General features: G+C 39.3%; 1 protein-coding gene across 1 annotated transcript; it reads right to left on the bottom strand.

Annotated features, from left to right (window-relative positions):
• Positions 1-376: 376 nt before the first annotated feature.
• Positions 377-25,563, bottom strand: LOC121192699 (pituitary adenylate cyclase-activating polypeptide type I receptor-like). The gene is made up of 13 exons (XM_041054502.1): positions 25,483-25,563; positions 24,551-24,659; positions 12,902-13,009; positions 9,901-10,001; positions 9,273-9,370; positions 7,851-7,983; positions 6,771-6,924; positions 4,118-4,178; positions 3,874-3,943; positions 3,503-3,597; positions 1,135-1,264; positions 823-864; positions 377-523 (listed from the first exon to the last, which is right to left on the bottom strand). The coding sequence occupies exons 1-13, from the start codon at positions 25,561-25,563 to the stop codon at positions 377-379; spliced, it is 1,329 nt and encodes a 442-aa protein (XP_040910436.1).
• Positions 25,564-26,030: the final 467 nt, after the last annotated feature.

Here is a 26,030-nt window from a genome sequence, read left to right as displayed (position 1 = left end):
CATGTTATGAAACCGTCCTCCTACATCTCAGGGCCAGCTCTATTTCCACTGTGGTCTCGTCTTTCCACAGCGTCACCATGATATCCTTACAAATCAAGCACCAGTGTTCCTTTATTTTTTGGATTTTTGTTTTGTTGTTGTTGTAGATGGTACAAGACAGAGTTCACTGTGATTCAGATAAGAAATGTCTGCTGTACTTTCATTGTAGTGACAGCTATTGCACACACTGAAAAAATGCTTCCTGACACATTTCTTCAGTCACTCTGCAGCGTTCGTTATAGTCTTGTGTTCTCACAGAGGGGTTGTTGAATCAATGTCATCAGCAACGTTCAGCTTTGAGGACTGCCTTTTTTTTTCTCATAGATAGTCTTTAAAATCATACTGAGGAGATGTTTCCGCTCGAAGGAGGCCGCCCAAGACCCCCACGGGCTCGGATTGTGATCTGAGTGATACTTCTCTTGGCTGGGGTGAGATGGTTTTGATTGTGACACTTCCACAGCCACCTTCGCAGCTCTGTTTGGACCTGAAGACAAACACATAAAATAATATTAGAAAAGGGTTACAAATGGAGTTGTACAGGAGGCAGAAAAAGAATTAGTTACAGTCACTTTATGTCCAGTTTACACACTTCTTACTATTGTGCCACCTGATGAGAAAACAGAGTGTCAAACTGTGCGCTGCAAAGGACTTAAATTTTCTAAGGGGGCTGTTCTGGCTACAGAATGTGTAGCCAGAACTCAAATAATAAGAACATGTCTTCCTCCAGAGCAGCTATCTACGAAAAATGTTGGTTAGATTTTTGTATCACAAACGTTCACCTACCTCTCCATTCATGAAACAGTAAAGCAGTGCCACCACAAACCCCTACAACACAAGAGACAGTGGTAACTGTTACTAATCATTTAGTTAGCCTTAAGATAAAAGCGTGTTATAGGCCTTTTTTCAGTGAGAAAGGTATATATAATTTAATATGTGAGTGCTGGCTCAGAGTCACACCTGAATAGAACGAAGCTGTTGTTGATATTATCTGTAACACATGCTCCTCCTACTATGTCAAGTGAAAATGTCTGCTGTGAAGCATTCAACCATAAGTAATGCTCTTTATTCTGCTCCTTCTCTATTTTTTTTTTATACCTGAAAGGAGCCCAGTCCAAGCTCAATGTAGAGTCTGGCTGCTACACCAGTGTTCTCAGGCAGGAAGGCAAATACAGTGTAGTGCATCCCAAACAGAGGAATGAGGAACAGGGTGGATTTAGCCAGCCTCCTGAGAGAAACAAAAGTAGAAGAATGAAAGAAAGAAGAAAGACTAGACTTAAGTCCAGATAATGATGTAAGAGCTTTTAAAAATTTGAAACATTTGCCTTTAATTACAGTAATACTGAGGCCAATCAGTTTCAGTCTAATCAGAGTTAGATATAAACTTTTAAATGCCAGACAAAAAGCAGACAGAGCACAGTGAAATGCATCATACCTCCAAGTTTCATCAAGGCCAAAGTGGCGGTGTCAAATCTTCATTACAGTGACATTTAACACAGCGCCGTCATCAGGCCAATCAGGGGAGGAGATTAAAATGTCAGAACACAAACCCCAGATGCATTGTGCTCAACGCTTGGTTCAAATCAGATCAGTGATGTCTAAATATCATGTAAATGTTGCCATTTAATTTTTGGCGACATTCTGTTATTGCACCAACTTGCTATAAGTCATGTGGTTTGGAAAGAGCAACTGCACCTGTGCTCCATCCACAGAAACCTGAGATAATTAGCCTTATTTACTTTCTTAATCTCCCTTTTCTCATGCGTCTTCTTTTACGTCACTGAGATTTTAAACTAGCTGGGTACATATCTACATAAATTAAAAGCAATTCAGAAGATAGTCAGCCTATCAAAGGTCAATAAACTGCAGTTAATCCCGCCCTTGACAAAGATGTCTGCATATTATATACAATATAGCAATATACTAACCAAAATAATCACTTTGATCAGAAATAACATCACAGCCTTGGCTGCTAAAAGATTAAAGAGTGAAAAAAAAAGATATAGGCTTATTTTCAAGCCTATAATAGGATTGTGCTTGTCTTTTGTCACACCTGGGATTTGAGCTTTTGTGTTAACATCACAGATCCGTCTGAATCAGATTGAAGTTCATAAGACAGAGATGAAGCTTTTGAAAGTGAAACATTCCTTGAACCGGCAGAACAATTCTGTCGCACAGCTATGGAGAGACATCTATTTCTGGTATCAACTGCTATTTTTATGTCCCCTCATTGTAAATTAATTCAGCCGAGCTGGTTTCTGCACCACACGTCAAAAGGAAGGCAAGATTTCATTCAGGTGGAGCAGGATTTCTGGGCTCCCCATAGCAAATTCTTGTACGCAGCATTTTCTCTCTTTAACTGTAAAAAAAAGAGTTCAGTGTTTTGTCAGGGGGTTTTCATCAGTTATCTTTCCTATCCCTGTTCATAGTAGACTCTTAAAAGAAACTGCCATCCATTTCTTACCTTAATTTCTTACTCAGCAGTTTTACCTGAACATTGAACAATTGCAGCATAGTTTAAAAGAAGAACCAAATGTATTTTATGGAAAAAAGAGGACTCTGTCCACATCCAGTGCAAATGTCATTTGTCCAAATTAGGGTCTCATCTAATTCATTTAATATCCTTTAATTCTTGCATTGGACCTGTGTACATCTGCTGTTTTTTGACCTTCTTTCACCTCATTATTATTTTGTGAGCGTGATTGTGAACAGTCTATAGCTGTGCCAGCGGCTACAAAACTATATCAGGTGCTTCAGTCATCAAAGAAAGAAGCAGAAAGGTGCACACTCATAACTTGAATAAAATCTTGAAAAAACTTGAGATTGTAGCATCGTTTGGCTTTCCTCTCCATTACCGTCAGTCCTTCACTTACCATTTCAGTGCACTTTTTAACTATAAAGATTGTCGTTTTACTTTTGGGCACTTCGTGTTGTTCACATCTGAAATCACAAACTTACATTATCTGATTGGCATCACCTGTGTCTTTTGTCCCTCACAATCAGTGGTTCATTCATCAGCTGTTTGGCTGCCTGCTGAGCAGCAACATCCAACCTCATTTTCAGGTGTGCGGCAGCCTTTATAACCTGACACTTCACATGTAGTTGCTCTGTTGATGCTCACATGCCAATTCCATTTGCTGCTGCAGCTCCACCTACCACCGCAAACTCTTCTTACTGTGTTGAAGCTTTTGGTGTTGCTGACTTTAGTGTGATACAATATTCCTGAATGTACGTGTTTGTTAAAAAGGGATTAGTTCTCCCAGCAGAATCACTGTTGCTGCTTGAATTCTTCAAGAGCTCCCTCAAACAGCAGAGACCTGTCCTCCAAATCTAACAAACAACCATTTGCTGTAAACAATCGATTCCTTTACGGAAGTGTCTCTGGCTGGACTCAAAATATTGTTTTTTTACGAGCGGAAACTTGAATATGTAGTTCAGTTTGTCAAGTCAGTAAGTTTTGACTCACATAAAATGTCCAGTGTCACTGTTGCCAGCCATGGCCGACGATTTCAGCTTTTGAACCAGAATCCGTATCACATTGATGAAGATGACTATGTTGACCTGGTGGAGATACATGTCCAGACATATGCACAATTACAAAAGAAAGAAAACACAAGATATTTTGATGCAAACAAATCTACTGAAACTTGCCACAACCCCACTCTGACAAATCAAGCTTTGATACCATGGGTTTTAAACTGATTGGAATTTATGAATTTAGCACATGACCAGTTGCTAAGCTAGCTTTAGCCTCAGACTTTAAGCAATCATGTATTTAGCCATCAAGTGAGCCTTTAAGACCACCTTTTACAAGACTATCGTTAGCTGTCCACTCACCAGCAACGAGGCTGTTATTGGTCCTTTGATAATCCACCAAATACCAACATTGTCCGTGTCATCCCAGCAACTGCAATTAAAGACAGATAAAACTAAAATAATGTTCCAATCAAAGTACAAACTGTGGAAGAATTACTACTACTACTGCATGCAGTGGCACAAAATGTTATAGCATCATATCATATGGAACTTGATCATATGAAAATCGAGGTTGCTTCGCTGCATATAATGTAATATATCCTACCCTCTGTCATCATAGAAGAATCTGGTCAGCACCCAAAGTATGAGGACAGTTGACGGGAGCCCTACAACATAAGAGCAGAGACTAATTATTCATGCTTTGTGTATCTGTCAAGTAAATTTAATGTGAACAACACTCAAGCCCCCAACTCACGTTTGCTGCAGTTTTTATGAAAAACACTGTAAGGCACATTAAACAATGTGTTTACTCTGTGTATCAAATTTATCTGTGCCCCACTTGCATCTCCATGCCAAAAGAATAAACAGATACAGGATGAAAGCAGGAGACATGAGCGGGAGCAACGTTGTAGAAACTGATAAGACACATCAGAGCCACTCAGGATACTGAGTGAGCACCACTAATATATACACACACACACACACACACACACACACACACAGAGATACACAAACATACACCCCGGGTTCCTTGACAGTTTGTAAAAACAGAGATACTCAGCACAGAGGTATTTATTTTCAGATTTTCCTCAGTAACAAGTGAGTAGTTTTATGTTTCAGTCAGGTTGGAATGGGTTTTGTTTCTTCATATGGCATGTTAACATGATCACAATGACAGCATGCTGATGTTTAGCATTTTTTTCACTTATTTAGTCATAAAGAAAATTGTGCCAGAGGACGTGTAGATGTCTGCATTTCACTGAATAAGTGAAAACTTTGACCTGCTGGTGGTAAAAGAGGAAATGTCAGGGATCAAAGACGTCAGTAGGAGTGATCTGCTGAGGACCATGAATGCCTAAAAATGTTCATCCAACAGTAGCTGAGATATTCCAGTTTGTGCCAAAGTGGTGGTCTGACTGACACTGCCATCCCAAGAGCCATATTGCTGGCTTGGCTAAAAGTGAAGAGACCACCTGCTTCACCTTTCTCTGACCAAAACTACAACATGTCTGGCAACCCTGTTGTTCAATCTTTTTTTTTTTTTTTTTTTTTTTTTAATTAAGGAGGACTCTTCTTCTATTAGGGTCCTATATAAATCTCCTCGAAAACTCTGTCCAGTTCTTGCAGTGATGCAGACTATAGTTATCCACAAACAGGATTGATGGACAGAAGGGAAACACTTTGCTTCCCTCCCTCCTGTCAAAGAAGAGGGTGGCAATTACAAACTGGGCCCCCCAAAGCCTGCAGTTGCCAACTCCAGTATCCTCATCCACAGCATGTTGTCTCTGAGTAGACTGTCCAAGCAACAACTGCACTAAACTTACAAACCCTCCTTACTGAGAGGACCATATCTGCCTGAATGCTGAGGAACCAGCTATTCTTTAATGAGATTCCTGTCAACTGATACAACCAATATTTGTGCTCTCCTGGGTCTGCTCAGATAGACACTGGGTGATTGAGCTGCCATCCTGCTGTCACACTTCACCACATCCTGCCATAGGTTCCATCTATCTCCTCATTATAAATGTTTCTGACTTTGCCAGTGAATGCAGCACTTGCCTCAGCAGTGGCCAGTCTTACTGACTCTTACAGTGAGTGGACTGGAGTATAAAAACCCCAGCATGACCTTTATTTGTAGAAAGGTATATACAAATAAAGGTCATGTTGTAGCTTTGTCAACTGTGTGTTCTGTCTCAGCTATTGGCTAAAAGTTTTAGGAACTAAGACTTCAGCACTAAACAGAACTGACAGATATCTTCGAGGCTCCTATAGTGGCTAAACTGTACAGTGAAGTTTTGATTATAGGACCCAAATGGCACAGAAAGTGGGTGTGGAGCTTCACTAGATGCACTCGAGAATACAGGCTCAAACAGGAAAACATGCAACAAACAGGAAACAATAAAGACAATGGGATGGGAATAGGAGGACAGTGGAAATCAGCTGACTGAGTAACACAGGATAACACAAAGGAAAGGCACTTAAAGCATGCATAGAAAGCTGAGGGAAACAAAAGATAACAGAGAAAACAAAGCAAGAGACGAGGAAGCAAGAGCAGATGCTTTCCCTGCTGAGGCAGTCAACTGTATAAATTTGGGGGAATTTTGGGACTAAAAATAATGTCTAGAAATAGATCTCCAACCTACATGTGAATATACTGTGTTTGAAGATCAGGTAGACAACATAACAGGAACACTTTACAATATGATTCAATGTACCGTAATACACCACAAACAGGTTAAAAAATTACAGTCAAGTGTCTTTTACAAGATTCACACAGGACTGTTGTATTGGATTGCATCATATTATCATCTGTTTCATGCTATTTATTAGGAAGAGCCAGCTGTCGCCAGCCAACTAGATGCTCACATAACAAAAAAAAAACCAAAAACTCAGCAGCACTGACTTATAAAGTGGGGAAATCTTTTAGTATAGAAAAATCCAACAGTGAATGCATGACCTCCACTTTATTTTATAAACAGTATTACATTCTTTGTCCCACAGGTGATGAGGCTAATTATGGACTAATACGTTCCTTGTAAATTTGCATTTGACACAGTTTCCACAGTTAAAGTTTAATATGTCACCAGTGACAAATTTGAATTTATTGTGGTTTTGAGGGAAAGGTTTCTCAGGTGTTTTAGTTCTTTTTTTTTCATGGAGCACTCAACATATTATAAAAAAAATAACATCACTTGAAAATCAATCTGTTATGGGGCTTGCCATCCTCAGACGAACCCTCCAGTCATCCCTTCACTCACCCCATCCAATCAGGATGTACCACCAGAAATATTTCCTCTGAGAGACAAAGGTCAGGGCGAGCAGGGTCTGCAGATACATGCCCTCGACCAGCAACCAGAAGTAATTGGCCAGGATGCTAAACTGGAAGAAAGCCACAGCTGACTTGCACGCTGTCTAAAGAGGACACAAAATAAGCAAAGTTAGTACACCAGACATACAATAACTACTGGGTGTGTGTGTGTGTGTCACTACTTAACATTGGTCTAACACTGGAAGCAGTGCAGCTGGCAGGTCTAGATGACTCATTAAGTAACTTTTTCTCTTGTGTCAAAGAGGACAAAGAGGCAGTTTTGACAGTGTTTAAAATCAAAGGCATTTATAATATCCTATAATAATGTACTATATATAATACATCCTTTTCAGACTCCAGACAAAGAAGCATTAGGCACATTAGACATGTTGTAGCTAAGCATGTGTTAGTGTTCTTACAGTAAGACTAAAACAGAAAACTGATCATTGATCATGTAAATTCAAATAAAACAGTATAAAAGATAAACCTACAGCCTAAAAATAGAGGTCATTAACTCACCATAACTGTTTTGAATATATTTGAGCCTGATGTCAGGTATAAACTTTCTGAACTAGTTTGATTTGGGAGGATTAAGGCAGTGCAGAAAGAAACAATAAGTAGTATAGTTTGTATATGAAATCAACCATGATTTGAACATCAAAACAAACATTAAAAATAAGTTGTGAGAGTCAAAGCCCTTCCACCTTCCATAGCAATTACAGGCCACATGGATGCCTCCCCTCAACAAGCCAAAACAACAAAATCACTACCACTAAGAAAGCGAAAAGAAATTTACTGTATGCTAGGAAAAAAATCAAAGTAAACCACTGACTTGACATTTACAGTGTGATGTGAGCTGTTAGTCTTGTAAACATTTCATCAACAGCATCAAAAGAAGAAACATTCACTTTGTGAATGTTCCTCTCTTTCACTCCTCTACTCCTGTCTGTTTCCACTGTAAACTCCATCATACAGCAGATGTGGGAATCTGCTTTATGATGGAAACATTAACAAACAATTCAGCCCTCACCGTGGACATGGAGCAGTGATCCAGCGTCTCATCGGCAAACAGCACCGCGTCTTTAATAAAAACAGCGCTGGCTCTCAGGACGAAGGAGGAGAACAGGTTTATGTGGATGTAATTTCTGGTGCAACGGAATTTTCTGGAAAAAAAAAAAGCAGCAGACACTGGGGTAATTAGCATCCAATGACATTCTGTCTTTGTGCCAAACAGCACATTTTTTTGGTATTTGTAATCTTTGAGGCAAGGGACATACAATAAAGGTATCCTAGAAACAACAATAACGATTTTCGCCTCCACATTCATGCAGTTTAGGTAAAGACTAAACTTCTCATACCACTGCTGCATCACTTCAGCTGAATTGTGCGTTTCTGATGTCAGTAATAAGTAAACAATGATCAGAGTGATCACAAACTGTATGAGAGATATGCTGCAGTATGTAGTCTGTAAGTGGGACAGTTTTCTAAAAATGGTGAAGAAACAAGCTAAAATAATAACTTGTACACTTCCAAACAGTGCAGCAGTGTTTCTATTGGGCTGAGCAAAACTGAGTCCACTCAATCCAACTGGAGTGAATGCATGGATCAAATATTTGTATACCAGAAATGTATTGTGACCTTTTAAAAAAAAAAAAAAAAAAAAAAAAAATCACTTTTTTTTAAAGAATCTCTAAAAAAAAAAAAAAAAACCTTATAAGACTTCAGACACCAATGCTTAAGTAACAACTGACTACTAATACAGCAGACTCTGAGCAACTTGAACATCCCATAGGAAATGTGATTCTTGCCACTAGATTATTTTTTTCAAGATTAGTATTCTTTTATTCTTTTTTAGCTTTGGCCACTGGTTCTATAAGTAATTAAAGTTTCTGTTTCACAAGGGCTCGCGACACTGTAGAATGTCCTGTTTTCATTAATTTCCTTTATTATACATAGAAAGTGAGAGAGGCTGATAAATTATGTACACAATGTTTGGAGATGTGCACTAATTCTGTGGTTGCAGCCACAGCTTCATAGGAATTAAAGCATCTTGAACAATGCACATACACTTATGTATATGTAAATCAGTGTTTCATTAGACAGTCAGAGGGAGAAGGCAAACAACTGCATGGATTTGCATGTGAAAGGTGATTCATAAGCCTCTGTAAAACAAAGACTTCACTAGGCCTTTTATTGATCCTGCAGTCCTTAGACTGAACACGTGGATGTTTATGTTAAAAGCAGATGGTAAGATACTGTTCTGAGAATCACAGTTGAGATACTAGTCTCTAAAACAGCTTATAAAATCAAAGTTTCAAACATTCTAATCAGGCATATTTTGGATCACATCTATACAAAAACCATGCGAGTGAACCTCCTGGTTGTTTTGGCTTTTATTGCCCTCTGTCTAAGAGTGTATTTAGGACACTGTGTGCTGTTCTGTTCTTCTTACCTGAAGGCTGTGAACACCACTATGGCTGTAATGAGGGAGATGAGCGACGTGGCATAGCCTACAGTGTAAACCTGTCTGAACGTCGAGAGGTAACTCGTCTGGAGACAGAGAAACAGACAGACGGTTGGAAAAAAAAAAAATTTGGTAGAGAGAAAAAGAGAGTGTGAGTAAGGTGTGATGCTGTCAAATGTATGAATGGGAAATGGCTCGGTTCGTGAGATGTCACACAAAATGTCAGAAATTGTGGATCTGACTGGGCTCAATTCAACTACAGGTGCTCTTCCATTATTACGTGTGTAAATAATAAAATACTGAAAGGTTCACAGCAGTTATATCAAAACATGACAATTCAGGAAAAGCTTTCAACTTTTAATTGCTGTAATTTGCTTTACAATTTGGTATCTGACATCTGTAACCTCCCCTAAATTGTTTACAGTTATCACTGGAACAAAACTATCACTGCTGTTTTTGTTTTTTGTTTTGATTTGTTTTCTTTTGTCCTTGCACTAAACCTACACATAGGGCTGAACCGAAAAGGAAGCAGCGAGGGAGGAAGAGTGGAGAGGAAGCAGAAACAATATGAATAAGCTTAACTGATTGGCATGATTACAACAGCATGTCTGTATACCTCAGATTCAGACTCGCTGTCATCATTGAAAACACAGGCCTCCTGGTAGGGTGGATACATTTCTGACCAGCCGTCAACAGTGCAGTTCCTGTAAACATACCCTGATTTGGGAGCAGACAGCAAGGAGAAATTCAAGTGATCTGACCACTGCAAAGACAGTCAAGTCAAGGCACGTCAAATTTATTTATATAGCGCCAAATCATGACAGAAATTATCTCAGGGCATTTTTTTCATTTAGAGCAGGTCTTGACTGTACTCTGCATTATATTATTTATAGAGACCCAACATTTCCAAGTCTATTCAGAACCTCTGTGAATCTGTTTTTTCTCACGTGTGTACATTTCTGTCTCAGTTTTTGCTTATGCACATATACGGTATTTTACCACACAACCAGCATGGCTGACCAGCCAAACACTGCATAAAAATGCTGTTTGGATAGATGAAAGGATTACTGAAATGGAATCCTACCAGACACAGGCTCAGGGGCCCACAGGGTTAGAGGGCCCATGGGCCAAAGCTGCTTAGGCCATTACCATTTTATTTCGGAAAGTTAATGAAATGACTACAAAGAGATGTGAAATGACAACAAAAAAGACACGATGTGACCAAAAAGACACAAAACGACTACAAAAGCCGCTCCTGCTTTCAGCCTGGATGCCTTGCCCCTGTGTAGGAGGGTTGGGAAGCCTTTGACATGTCGGTGCCTGGGGGCCCATTGTCTTATAGTCCACAAGTGTTCAAACTCCTCTGTGCTGTGAAATGCAGCTGAAAATCCTGGTGTGAAACAACTAAGTAGGGAAAAAAAATGCCTTCAGTCAAAGCCGCAGCTGAGTTCCTAAAGGGTTCCTGTGTTCTAGAAAAAGTTTGTTCAGTGGAAAAGGTCAGTGAGTCTTTCAGTCAATTAACTGGCTGTAGCATATCATGTCCCTGTGTGGCCTGGTTGTACCTTGTTCCTTTGCTTCAGGGAGCAGGAGTTATAGTCGTAACATTTAACTTGTCTGTTTCTGAATTGTTCTGACACACCAAATCATAAAACTCTTTCCTCTTTACCAAACCTTATAAAAAGATTAAGCTTTAAACAGTTTGTGACATCATCATCATCATTTAAATTGATATGGGGACCTCATTAGCAAACAGTTGTTTATTTCCACATTCAGCAGATCCACAGCAACATTAAAATTCATTTTGAGTTATATTTCTGGTCGCCTGATATATGTAAGTCCAAAAGACACTCTTAGTTCTGCCTTTGGTCTCTACCAGCTCCTGAGGGAAATATCTGGCTCTTTAGCTGCTAGATGCTCCACTGTGTTCACCATCTAGTTGCTAACTGTGTCTGTTGTTTGGTTCTTGTACAGTGGGTTTTTATAGAGCTTTTTCCCTGAAAACAGCTGCCTATTGCAGCCGAAAATGACACTAAGTGAGCGATAAGAATGAACCAAATCAGTACAGCTGTGGGCCAGACAGCTAAACAATGAACTGAAACTCATTATAAAGCTTCATAAAGCCGAGGGGAGCAGCAGATTAAAGGTGATAATTCTCTGTAGGTTCACCACTACAAGCAACTCCTTTCACACTGTCACATTATTTTCACATTGTCATTTGATGCATTGTTATTATACACATCTTGATTATGGCTGCTTTATGTGAAGGATATGAATATTTGCTCCATCACTATTGTTTTGGTATTGCAGCCTTATGCAAAAATATGATATGCTTATAGCTTAAAGCTCACAATCTTTATTCGCCAGTTAACAATTCCATTTATTCTGAGTCTTACTAACTGAATTTACCACATCAAAACCTTGAAATGTATATTGTCATGAAACCCTGTAGCCTCAGATTTTTCTACTTTTACTTCACTCTCCTCTTCTAAAAAACATACTGTGGCTACATTGTTATGGAAATTTGTCATTCTTGCACTTGAATGTTAACACATTTGGACCGCTAGACTGACATTTCCTCTCTTGGACCATTTCACTCCATTAGTGTTTTCAGTCAGAAAACATTTGAAGCGCTCATGTCCTTGTTCACGTCTGCTGACATTCACTCCTGGTTAACGTCCATTTGGAAACCGCAGGTGTCAGGAAAAGGTTGTCAGCTGGATCGTTCCCTGCACCGCTGTGTTTATGGGATTGTACATCGAAATGTGAATGCCACAGATAACACACACACAGGCATTAGCAGGACTGTTGTGCGTCTGTTTGAACAAAGAATCACAGAAATGCACAGCAGTGTGTTTTCTCTATTCCCTTTGAGCTGAGCAAACAGGAACCAGCAGAGTTCAAATGCTGCCAATTGCACCGATGAAAGCAAAGACACTGGTGATCTGCAATTCAGATCATGATGAGCCATAATTTCTATCAACGTAAAGGAGGAAAGAACATTACTCCTTAATGATCCTGACCTTACCTCCCTTAATGATCCATCATAATGACAAATCTATCAAGGCAATACAGCACAAATAGACCAACATTTACTTTGTTTTATTTACAATGTCTGTATGCCTTAAAACTGAAAGACTGAAAGGTTTCCATATTTTAAAAATTTACTAATGTCCTATAAACACTAGTTTGCACATACAAATTATTCATAATTCATAACAGTTTAAACTATATTTTAAACAAGGAAATTACTTGTTATGGAGTAAATAAACATGAAAATGTTCATGTTTGCCCTAAGCAACTGTTTTAAACCCTTTTACCCTCTTGTCTACATTAAAACTGGAGAACTTGGTGTAATCATATATATATATATATAGTCTTGCCAACAAACATACATGAATAATTCATACTGTGCTCTTTCATCAGAGTGACTCCAGCCTGCATTAGTGCTGCAGATTTTACAGTGCAGATTATCATACTTGGTAGTGGAGTGACAGTGCACCACTACATAACGGGACTTGTACATTACCTTCTGTATTTTCAGTCACATTGATTAGATGGTTGGAAATTAGAGGTTCTTTTCTGCATTTGCATGTCAACGTGTGTTCCAACAGACAAACCTTGATTGCTGGAAAAATGTTGAAAGACTTCAGCACAGGATACGTTGACCACCTGCCCGACTTCAGCTCTCAGCCAACATCTGATCTCGTCCCACTCTGTTTTACATCCTACAATCACAGACAAAGGGAAGAGCAGGGAGTATCAGTCAATTAAATGTCTCAATCTCCTTGTCATCCATATTTGAACAATTTCACAGTAATAAGAAGTTGTTGCTGCCCCCCCCCCTCCAAACCCTGAGGTGGCAAACACACAAGAGTCAGCATCTGTTACCACAGAATACAGATATATTCTTTGAACTCCTCTTGATTTTGATCTGCCCAGGCAAGCAAATCCAGCTTCAGGGCTGACAGTGCTTCCCCATCCAGAAGAGGACGGAAAATGGAGGGGGGCTGAATACTGGGAAAAGTGTTGGAAAAGGAATTAAAGACTGGACAAAGACTGGGCTGGTTGGATCAAAACCACAACAACAAACTACCTCTCTGTGCTGTGAGTGCCTGAATAATGTTGTAGTCACTACAAGTGAATTTTGTGCTGCAAGATCGGTTAATCTGACAGAAATCATTTTCCTCATTATCTTATGTTAATCCAGTCACAATTATATTTCCTAGAAAACGTATTTGCGCTTTTGTTGTACATATACATAATTTCTAGGAGACAGAGTGGCAATACTGCTATGGAAAACAGCAACAACAAAAACAATATTTAAATTTTAATTATACTTCTAGAGGGACTCTGCTGTCCTGCTTTCCCCTGAGCCTGCCTTACAAATTGCAGCCTCAGAAGATCCAGCTCATCTCCACATAATAACAATATAAGTAGTTGTTCTTATTATTCTGATAATAAGAACATGATCAGTGTAACTATGTCATTCAATGTCACAAACTGTTTTGCTGCTTTGTTGTTTTGCCTTGATGTCTACACATTCTCACACATCCACCATTGTTTAAGTCTTTCTTATGTCTTTTGTTATATTGCAACGATAAAAAGAAAAAAGAAATCTTCCTTGAAAGTTGAACCCAGATCATCTATATTTGCTTAGTATGACATTACTCCCATTACAGGAGGCTGGGACTTCTGTTGCACGTCATACCCCATATCTTTCTTCCCTTATTTTCTGTGTGCCCTTAAACTGAAGGGCAAAATGTCCAGAAAATAATCTTAGAAATCATTACTTCCACAGTATCAGGAAACTCCATTTCTGACCACATTTCAGTGTCCATATCACTCACTGTCCTCATTCAGCTCATTTGTTATTCTGATGGCCTTTACTTTTTGAAGATATTTCTGTTTTCCTCTAGACAGCTCTGTCCTTTCATAACAGCCATGGCAAGTTTGTTTTGCCCCTCAGTGGTAGAGAGGGGGGTTTTGTTGCATTAAAAATTACGTTTATGTACATACTGTGTTTACTGTTTGTATATTTTTTTGTGTTTGGCTTCATTTCATATTTAATCTGAATTCATGCTTTCTGTCAGTCCTGAGCCATCAGCTGATTAGTTCTGTCTGCTGGACTGAAGCTGTCACACACATTAATTCAGAAGGCAGCACGCCATCATGAAATGTGAGACATCATCTGAGTCTGTTGGTTCTTCAGGGCCCAGATTGTGAAACTTAAAGGGAAGTACTCTGCTCTGGATTCTGAAATGCTTTCTTGATTTCTGAAATGATGTTGTGTTAGCAGCATGGCTCTGTGGTTAGCAATGTCAGTCTGTCTGTTGCTTTGGTCCCTGACACAGATCTCTTGACTGCTATTAGTTTAAACTTTGTACATTTTATGTACCCAGAGGATAAAGCTGATAAACTCCATCCAAACTGTGTGTTCCATCTTTTCACTCACCTTCGAGAGTGGCTGTTTGGATCAGGTTTAAACACTTTTGATGTCTTATGAATTAGTTCTGACAGACCATGAACCAGCCTTAAGTCCTAATGATTTTGGCAATCTCCTGACTTTTCCTTTAGACCCACAAATGAGGTTCACATTTGTGGGTTTGAGTGAAACGTCTCAACAACCATTGGATGCACATACATGAACACTGGAACAGTCATGTTCCCTTCAGGATGATTTGTAATAGCTTTGGTGACCCCTTAACTTTTCAAAGCCACCAATAATATTTATCAAATACTTTCAAAACTAACACACTGACTGTCTCATCTGTTTCATGCTATTTAGCAAATATTGCAATGGACATACAAATAAGTAACACACTAAACTAACAAATAATAATAAATCATAAACATGAACATGTTGCATTGTCATTGTGATCGTGTTAGCATTGCTGAAATTAGCAGTGAGAAAGTACTGATGTGCCTCAGTGCAGCGTCACAGAGCCACTAGCATGGCCGCAAATGTGTTTTCTGAAATGCAAGTGTTTTTGTTGAAATGTGTTTTGCGCATCAGGACAACCCCTGGATGATCAAAGGAATCTTTTCTGCTCATAAAGGGGAACAGCCAGTTTATGTATTAACATAAGCAGCTTAAGCAGACAATTGCTTTTCTTACAGTATCTGAATAGTAGCAACATTATCGTGTGCCTGTAAATGTGTTTCTAAGGAAAAGAGGATCCAGTGCTATTTATTCATCAATCAAATGCCTCAGCATCTGACAACATCTGTGACAGACTCTATGAATTTCAAAATGTCTGGAACTCCAGCAAAAGAATGATGAATTTCTCACAGCATCCCGCACTTCCTGCTGTTATATTTATTGAGTACGAGGTAGGAGCATTTCTGCCAACCGCAGGCCTTCAAATACCATCCACACTAACCACAGAAGCTACAGTACATACAGGTGACCTCATTACCTAATCACATAGTTCTTCTCGTGTGACCAAAAGAGGACATTTCTATTAATCCTGACCTAATAAATCTATATGAGTGCCTAAAATCAGCTGACAGGTTTTATCCCTAGTCCAGCAGAACTGCACTCGCCTTCTCTTGTTTCTGTAAAAGGATTACGGTAAAAGCTTTTGCCTAATGTCACACACCAGATATTTACATCTACTGTCCCACATTTTCCAGATTCTGGATAAACCTGGGATTATTTACAAGTATTTAGTGAATTTACTTATCAGTGTTGTTCTTTTCTGTCCCTGACAAGGTCTCAGGAGATAAGGTGACAGGTTTGACACTAAACAAATGAACAAACAGAGTAACTCCCTCAGAGGAGCAACCTCTGGTGCATATTACTCATAGTGATAAACATGGTGTGGGGTGCTGCAAATATCTGAAGCCGTCTCCATCCACGTTGGGTAAATGTCAACAGCAGTGACGAATAAAAGAAAAAAGCAATGCAAGGAGTTTTTTTCCCCCCATTTATCCCCAAGGCTGAAGTGAGACCAAAATAAATGTCAAATACATTTTCGGCAGGAAATCTCTTCGATGAAAAAAGTTGAAAGTCCCTCGGCTCTGTAAGTTTCCAGGAAACATGAAGATGTTTCAAAAGGCCAGGAGTGATGTCTGAGTAAACCGTCAGCACAGCCTGTCTGCATGTGAAAATTAGGACTCCTACTCTTCACTCAGCACGATCTCAGCGGACGTTTTGTGCTGAGGCTGACATTCATTTTGTCACATTTATCAAGCCATACATTTAATATTTAGCATTTTCTTAATCTGTGTGATTCAGAAGAAGATACTGATGTAATCAAGGCACGTTAGGGATAGAAAATAAATAAAGTCCCTTACTATGATATTTAAATCCATTTTCATTTAAAGTTAATTGAGATATTTTGGTTCAACTACTGGACACGTAGTCTCTACTTTTAGCCACACTAGCTGGATATGTGGATGGCAGTGTTGGTCAGTTGGTCCAATATGAAATATCTCAATAACTGCTGGATGGATTGTCACGAAATTATGTTCAGACATTCATGGTGGCTTGAGAATGAATCCTAACAACATTTGTGATCCCCTGAAATTTCCTGTAGCACCACCATGAGCTTGACATTTGTGATTTTTAGTGAAATGTCTCAACAACTATTCGGATTGTCATGTGATTTGGCACACACATTCATGTTCCCTGCAGGATGAATTGTGATGAAATTGTTGTCGCCCTTCTCTTTTCATCTAAAGCCATCATCAGGTCCAAATTTCAGTTTGTCCAGTACTTTGATTTATCACTAAATACCTAAACTATTGACATTCCTACCAAGCTGCCAGCATGGCTGTAGAAGTTTTCTCTATACATTAGTCATTGATCACCTAAGTTCACAAAGACCTTGAATGTCTGTAAAACCAGCAGTGTGAACCTGCTGGTGGCACCTGCTGGTGGAAACAAATCAAATAATTGTTATAATATTTCAGTCTAGGACAAAGTGATGGACCCGCTGAACAACCAATTTTCCAATCCCTACAGCCATATCATTAGTGTGGCTAAAAATCAAAAAGTCGTGAGATGTAAGAAGACGTTTTGGTTTCTAAGACTCGTTTTCTACAGTTATCTTTTAATTCAACTAAACATAATATTAAAAGGTTTTACTTGTCAAATGCATGTAATTTCAAATTGTACCTGTTTAATACCCTATCCTTAAAAATTAATTAAAATCAAAACTCAAAACAAAAACAGTCTCCCCCCTTGGCATGCACTCCAGGTAATGTAAGCCATCCTCTGTGGCTGCTGACATTTTTCTGAGACAGAGCAGTAACTTACAGGCAGCAATCTGTCTGGATGAAATATCCATTTTCTCTCACTGCCTTACTTCATTTATACAAAGCCAGTGTATCTAATCCATTATCCTCTCCTTCTCCTGTGTTTCCCTATCTCACAAAACCAAGCACGTGCATCCAATCAGGTGGTCTGACCGAAATGATGTCACGTTTAACGTAACCCTGGGAAAGGATAATGGGGCAGTGCTGTGCAATTATTCAAGAAGGACCTGGGAGTTGCATGACTGACGTCAGCGTCTCCTCTGTTTCTGTCAGGCTGACTCAGACTGATGTTCCTGAAGCTGCGGACTGTGGAGGGGCAGAGGGATGGTGTTGAAATACATTCTCACATTGTCTGTCATTTTACTGACTGTTTGCTCACTGAGGTGGAGGTGTTGTCTCAGGGGTGGCACTATGAATTGTGGGGTTTACACAGCAGTTGACTCCAGCACACAACCAAACATGCTACCACCACAGGTTTTAAGTTACACGCCCTCATATAGGCAACAGGAGTTATTGTGGTCTTTGTCCACCACCTCAGTCCAGACTGTAATAACTCAAAAAAAAAAAAAAAAAAAAGAAAAAGGATGAATCCTAATGAATGTTTCCTGGAGATCAACAGTTTCAGAAATACAATTAAATTAATAAAATTATTATTACAATTAAATTAAACACAAATTAAAGCAGTGTGTTTGGTGTAAACATTAACTGGAGTTCCTGACCTGTATCTCCATGATTTTATGCATCACACTGCTGCCATATGATTGGCTGATTGCACAAATAGGCAAGTGTACAGATATTCCTCACAAAGTGCTCAGTGACTGTACATAACGGTGACTGTTGTGTATACATTCATATATATATATATATATATATAGTTTTATGTATACAGTTTTTTAAAAAAAGAAAAAAAATTGTGGGTGATCATGGTAGTGTAGTTTTAAGATTGGGTGATGGTGGCTGAATGTTGTGTTATTCCATCACTTGATGTGAATTGTGTAATGTGATCTTGCATAGTTCATTTTAGACCTTTTTTATTTTATTATATTTTATGTGCCTTCTGTTTAGGTCTGCATGTCTTGTGTGTTTAACTGGCTGCAAGACAAATTTGTCCTTGGGGCCATAAAGTGAAAGCTGGATGTTATGTTATTGGACTCATCTTTCATCTAAATTCTTGGTTTTGTTCGATAACCATAGTAGTGCTATCACCAGTAGTCCAAAACCTATCAAGGGAGAACAACTTGGCTTCAGTCTGCACAAGACAATAACTTGAAAATTAGTTTTTCTGCTTTTTCCGATTTGTTGCAGAAAAAACACAGATACTACATCATATATAGAAAAATAAATAATTTTTCTTTGGGGACCCAAAGCAGTGTGAAATTAAAGTATAAAATATTTACAGATTCATATTTGCAGACCGCAAGACATTTTAGCAAAAACAAGTCTGGGGCCCTGAAAAGTTGTATCCTTAGATACAATTTTCACAACTGACATTTAGGCATGTTATATCAGGACATGCACACATGTAATGAGTAACATAAATAATGGCGGAATTACGTATAGGTGAATCAGTTCCAGGACAATGCTCACTGACTTACTGGGACACCTGAAAGCTAACTTGAAACCCTGCATGTCCACAATAAGCCTTCTAATTATAAAAATGTGTCTTCTCTGTGTGTTGTGGGCTTCAGTTCACACTAAGTCAGAATAATCACACCCCAAAAAATTATGCTTTTCAAACCACCCTCTGTCAAGTGCATCTTGTTGTGAGGGGAGGAAATCCATTCTGGGTAAGACAATTAAAACTGGCAGTGAAATAAAGGATGCAGTTACAAGCTTGCAGTTAACTATTTGATGGGGTTTGGCTGGGAAAGATAGAGGGAAGGGAAAATTTACAGTATCTTTATACAGGGATTACATAGCTGTGCTGAGGTAATTGGTATCAGGGATTAAGGGATTTTGTTCTCCGATATTGTGGTTATTTCACTGTGGTTAATGCCAGAATCGGATGTTGGTCTCTAAATTTTAGATTTGGTGAGAGGGGAAACATCTTCTCAGCATATTGTATGTGGGAGGTTCACAGATGGCTCTAATCCTAATAAAATCCTAACAGAAAAACACAGGCATCTATTCAAGGAGGAATTAGCTTCCAAATAGTATTTCAGTTTTCACAGCAGAGACAGTGGCACGTTTATGGGCACTTTGGTGGGAGGAACAAACAAAACCAAACAGCTGTCTTATTTGCTCAGGCTCTGCTGCGGCATTAATGGCACTAACGAACAGGAGAGCTGAAGGTACACCTGATTTAATTACTGAAGTTCAGATGTTTCTCTATAAAATTTATCTGGCAGGTTGTCGAGGTGAATTTAAGTCATGTTGGAGAAGAGGGCAACAATAAAACAGATAAATTCATTAGAAGTTAGGAGGATGTACCGTCAACAGAAACACTTAATGTTAAGGCGCATTATTTGCTATTAGCTGACACCCACAGCACACATTAGATGCTATTAGAAAAGATATTAAAAAAGATTACTTTATAAATAGGGTGTACAGCTGGCACATCCAGAAAACTTCCACTGGTGCTGGATCAAAAAACAAACAAAAGGCAAAAGACCAGCTGCACTACACTGAGAGCTCCCACTGAATTTCGTTTGCAGAGCTGCATTTTGATCTGACTTATTGTTGACAGGCCTTGTCAAATAGATACTTCAAAGCAGAACAAGAAATACATAGACTCACAAATATATATATGTATATATACAGTACAGTATATATATACAGTAGCATTTGTGTTCATCACTCAAGTACTTCTGTCACTTTTCAGTGCAACACTACAAATGTCTTATTAGAGACTGTACAATGTGCACTGTTGCCTCTACAGCGGCCATCTTTTCACTTCACCACAATTACCTGTGGTTGTTCTGCTATAAACATTTTTGATTTCTGACGTGGTCAAACAACACTATCCTATGAAATACTTCTTTTCCAGCAAAACCCAACACTTAGCCTCACAAAGCTGCTAGCATGACTGTACACTTTCCGTCCTGTTTCCATTTGTTTTGGTGTGTCATGGGCGGAACTTTCTGAAAATTCGTTTTGTGTTCAGGTCCTGTCCTTTGCACTGCATCTGAACCAAAGGTATAAGTTATCTAGGTTGTTTACTTCAAGCTGTTTGTCAGATTGCTCTTACAGATTAGATTGCTTCCAAGTACAAATGAAAGTTACTGTCTGTCAAGTGGTAGAATAATATTCCCATAAGGGAGTTCATACTTCTAGATGCTTAAATTCAGATCTCTAGATTTGAGTCATACAGACCACTGTGAGAGTGATGTGACAACCGTAATGTGCTGATTATGAAAAGATTTCACTCTTGGTATGAGATTAAAGGCACCAAAGAAAGAGGCACAATTATATGATCTGTGTTAAACATTTGTCCTCATTCATCCATAAAACAAAAAATGAGTGCAGAGAAAACCATGAATTATGGAAACTTATGCTGTTTCACTGGGACTGACATCCCCCTTCACAGGGAGAGGTCTGAATTATCACGTGGGGAAAACCATGATGTTGTATTCCCTGGTGCGTCTAACTGTCAGAGTTCACAATTAACAGTCATGTCAAGAGGTTGATGGTTAATTTCAAACATTTCCTTTCGGATCAACGAAAAGTCACCCATTGAGCAGGGCTCTATTCTTAGGCCTTTATTAGAAGGCAGCTCAAGAGGAAGCTATACCCTTAGCCACCTGAATGTCACCTCATTTAGGATTAAGAGTGACGTTTGAAATTGCTTTTGACACAAAGTGAGTGCTTCCAGAACAACACTGAGGGAGGAGCTGGAGGACGCTTTCATCTATTAAGCAGCATGCGTTCAGTTTTCTAAGTGGGATCATATGTTTTAAGGGGATAAAATTTTTGATGTTTAAGGTACTGGGTGGGTTTTTTTTTCTTTTTTTTTTCACAAAAAAATGTTTTTTGGCTAGATATGATTTTTATTTTATATCAATTTTTCTCTGACAATGACTTACAATTGCTCAGTGCTTTGAGAGAATTTGTGAGGAATTTGCTTTTCTTGGATGGAAAAGCACTTGAAGAGTCTTTTCAACAGTTTAGCTGCACAAAATCCATTCAAACCTTCAACATTCAAATAGCAGCATTTACCTTAAAAACCACATAATCACACCAGTGATGACGTGGTCTAACATAACCAATGGCCTAATGGCAAGGGTCAGTAAAGGTTCATGCAGGGCAAGTTCATTGACCAGTCATTGACCTGTCCAATCAGAGTCATACACAGTATTCCCTGCCCTATCATCATTCATCCATCATATGTTACATGCTGTTCATAGTCACACTTTCACTTACTAAAAAAAGATGTCTACCAAAAAAAAAAAATGCAGGAGGTTACCAAAAGAAAAAGGGGCTGCGAAGCAGATGGCGTCCAGCCCATCATCATGCCCGCTTAACATCTGGGCAAGAAAGGCAAATACTGAGAGACACCAGCAGATGGAGAAGCTTATTAAGTTGTGTGAGTGTGTGTGAGAGTCTGTGTGACTGTTTTTTGTGGATGTTGATCGAAAAAACAAAAACAAAACCCTCCCCCTCATAGTGGAGATCATCCTGGTCTTGCCTCTGTCCACAGCATCTGTCGGGTGGGGCATCAGTGCCATGAAGTATATTAAGACAGACTAGAGGAGCAACCTCAGTGTAAACACACTGACAAGGCTGCTCTTCATTAGCCTGGAGGGTCCAGACATGGAGCAGTTCAACACCATGCCTGTAGTGGACAGGTGGCTTGAGGAAGCAGACAGAAGGAGCTTGGAGTGAACATGTGCACACAAACAAATGCCGCTATGGCCTTTCTCTCACTGTTATATCCATCCCTATCCACTGAGATGTTATCCTAAACTATTAAAATACTATTTTATAGGGAGAAAAACATTTTTTGGCAACTGGGCCACTGAAAATATGAAAATGTGAGCCTCATGATGGCACTAGAGGAAAACGTAGCTTGGAAATGGCTTGGAAGTGACTGCTGCTTAACATGTCATCTTAATGGTGCTGCATTTCAGTCACTGTTTCATACTCGTTCCATTGTCTGACAAAAGGAATGGGGAAAGACTCAAATGAGAACAGCTCTGGGGGAATTTGGTTGTATTAAATTACTGCTGATGTGAACACAGAGACCTAGTCTTGTTTACTGGTTTTTGGCCAATGGCAACACTTTTAGCATCAGTATACAGCATGTGAGGTCTACTTGAGACATTTACCCCCAGGGATCAGTCACTGATGGCTCTTATTATTTCACAAAGGCCAAATTTCAGCTCTGCATGACTCTCCAACTCTGCATGATTACATGTCACCTGCAAGGTTAGCATCACACTGATGGACGCACAAACACACCTACTTCGACAGTGAAATTCATCAGCAGACATTTATCTGCGTAATGAGCACCGGATGACAGCTTTGCACCAAAGTGTTGTGTCGCTCTGGCTTTCAGAGTCATCAGGGGTAATTAAGATCAAATTAGTCTGGAAATGTTAAAGTTCATCACTCTCACGCAGGGGAGTTGCCAGATTGTTGATATTCTGGGGCAGTTTCTGATGAAGTGGCAAAGAGCTCGGCTTCAGTGATGCAGCCCGGTACGGAGGCCCTCTGTGAGATGCCAGGTTCATTAGTATATAATGAGGTCAATGAATCAGATTGGAAGGACAGGCAGGTGAGGCCACCACCAGGAGGAAGAACAGGTGTCAGTGTGGGTATAAGATCAGTATGATGAAAAAAACATGGTGTACTGTCACTGTGTCGGTGCACACCACAGACTTCTCTCTGCATTTTCAAAATAAGATAAGATGAGATTAAAAAAAAACTTGGCCATATATTAAGAAATGTGTATTGTACTGTGGCCGTACTGTAAAGTGCTGTATATTATTGTCTCTTTATATGCATCAGGTCTTTTCTGCTGCTACTTCTATTGCTGTTGAACACAGTTAACCTTTTACCACTCACCATTCTATCCCCAGTACACCTGCACTGTCTGCTACTATTATGAAAAAAACATTTATTATGTGTATTTATAGATTCAGACTCTTGTCTTGGTGAGCATATTGAAATCAGAAAGCCCTCTTCAGAGCTAAAAGTATTAGTCAATCAGTCAATATGTCTGTGGACAGAAAATTAATCTGCAGCTACGTTGATAATCCAATAACTTTCAGAAAATTTTCAAATAAGAATGTCAAATATTTAACATATGTTAACAGATGTTGAATTTTAATCTGAAAACTTTCTAGTAATCAAAGCTTAAACACTAAACTTGTAATACCTCAAAACTGTACTTAATAACAGTACTTGAATAAATGTCCTTAGTTGCATCCTGTACAATTCTTACAAAGAGATTATACAATAAATTATTGCAGCTTATAATACAGAAGATTATACAAGTGGACCATTGTAACTGAAGCGCAGTCTAGTGAATCAAAGACAATTGGACTTTTTGTTCAAGACTCTTAAACATTTGACTACATTTTTACCCGTGTCATCCATTCATAGATTGAGGTCACAAGAGAGTTTCTATGGTCATGTCTGGCCTTAATGTTTCTTGCATGTGCTCACGCAATAATGAGAGGGGTCATCAGAGGGTCAGAGGGTCACATGAACTGAGCTGAAAACTACTTCTTGTGATTGTGTGAATAGATAGAAAGAAGGCACAACATCCTGAGAGGTCAAATAGAGAGTTTAAGCTACACCGTTTGCCTCCATGGGTTTTTATAATGTGCTGTTTTTAGTTCCATCTCTTGATTTTCGCCTGTGTATTATGTCTTTTACTCCCCAGCTTTTTCTTTTTCTCTTTTTTTTAAGCTTAGCCCACATTCCTGTCTATTAAAAACATATCGCAGTGCGCCAAGATTTCTCAGTTATCTCTTTAAAAGTATGTGTTTGTGCGCAGAAACACAAAGAAGAAGTAAAAGCAGCAGCAGCAGCAGAAGCAGCTGCTGCACCACACATGAACCCACCGCTGTGGTCGGTCTGGTTTTGCGCCTCGCTCCTCCTCGTCTGCCTACAAATCTCCCGAGCCCTCAGGTGCTGGGAGATGATGGCGCAGTCCGGATGAATTGCTTCAGCCTGAAAATAAGAGGCAACCAAGTTATCTACAGTAACGCAGATACATATACACCATAAGCCGAGTGTGTGCAGCGATGGTGAAAATTATCAGCAGCAAACAGTCTATTAAACAAACATCCACAGACACACCTCTTAAGATAGATGCCCTTCTTTTTGGTCACTCCTTCAGGTGTATTTTTCAAGAACTGTCCCCTTTAGAGATTAAAAAAAAAAAAAAAAAAACCCAAAAAGTCGAAAGTCGAAAATAAATAAAGTTGTTTTTTTCCCTGGAAGCTGAAGCTATTTAAAATGACTCAAGTTGATATTTTGTGGCTAAAATTACAGTAATGTTGTGCTTTTAGCAAATTCATGCTCAACCCTTGCAGAGTGTAGGACAACATCTGGACCAGTCATACCCAATTTTTATTTTATTTTTTTTTAATTTCCCATTCATATTTTCCCTCCTGATGAATCAATGACAGCACTGATTGATAGCAGACGGATGGCGGTGATGGATGCAGCTCTCCAGTCTTGATAACCGCAAATTAGCGCCTGCAGCTTAATGAAGACGCTTGCTGTCCAAGTGTGGTGTGTGCTCCAAAAAGCACTGGATAATAACGGTAATAGCGTTGCAATAAAGATGTCATTAGGGCATAATTAAGTAGACCGTTTCCTAATTAGAGGGGTTTTTTTTACGCGTGTATAATGCAGCAGTTAAAGGAGCAACTTTTGATGCACTTTGAGCTGCTTTTAGTCACTTCATGGATGAGAGTCTTTTGGCCCAGATATGAATATTTTTGCAGTGAGACTGTATGAATGTCAAAGGATTCAACATGCCACTCACCATAGGCCTGTACCACAGATGAAGATAAAAGATGAGGAGTATGAATTTCTCCTGTCGACCTGGCAGTCTCTTACAATACATTTCCATTTTCTTATCTGTCTTCGCTGTATCCCCCATCGGATGGTGATATGAGTGCAAATCCAGGTTATTCGTTCCTCTGCTTCCCCTAGACTGACTTCTTCTTCTTCTTCTTCTTCTTTACAGCCTCGGTATGAAAATGTACTCTGTCAACCTAAAATAGATGAATCCCCATTCCTCCCTGCGAGCTGTAAACTTGCGGGAGTGGATGGCTGCTGCTGTCGTACATCTGCCTCTCTCTCTCTCCCCCCCCCCCTCTCTCTCCCCCTCTCTCTCTCTCTCTCTCCCTCCGTCTCTCAGGGCAGAGCAAAATCAGGTGAATGAATAGCTCCATTCAGAGAAATGGCAGACAAACAAAGAGTCGGTGGCCCAATTTGAAGTCAAAATGTAGGCTGTTTTGCAAATGTTAATGACTGGCAGGCGCCTACTGTATGTGCCTCAAACAAAACCTGTGGTAGTACACTGGCTGG

The sequence above is a fragment of the Toxotes jaculatrix genome, chromosome 14, assembly GCF_017976425.1.
Source record: "Toxotes jaculatrix isolate fToxJac2 chromosome 14, fToxJac2.pri, whole genome shotgun sequence".
NCBI lineage: Eukaryota > Metazoa > Chordata > Actinopteri > Toxotidae > Toxotes > Toxotes jaculatrix.
The sequence above is the reverse complement of the archived record's forward strand: the minus strand, read 5'-3'. Positions and strand labels throughout refer to the sequence as shown.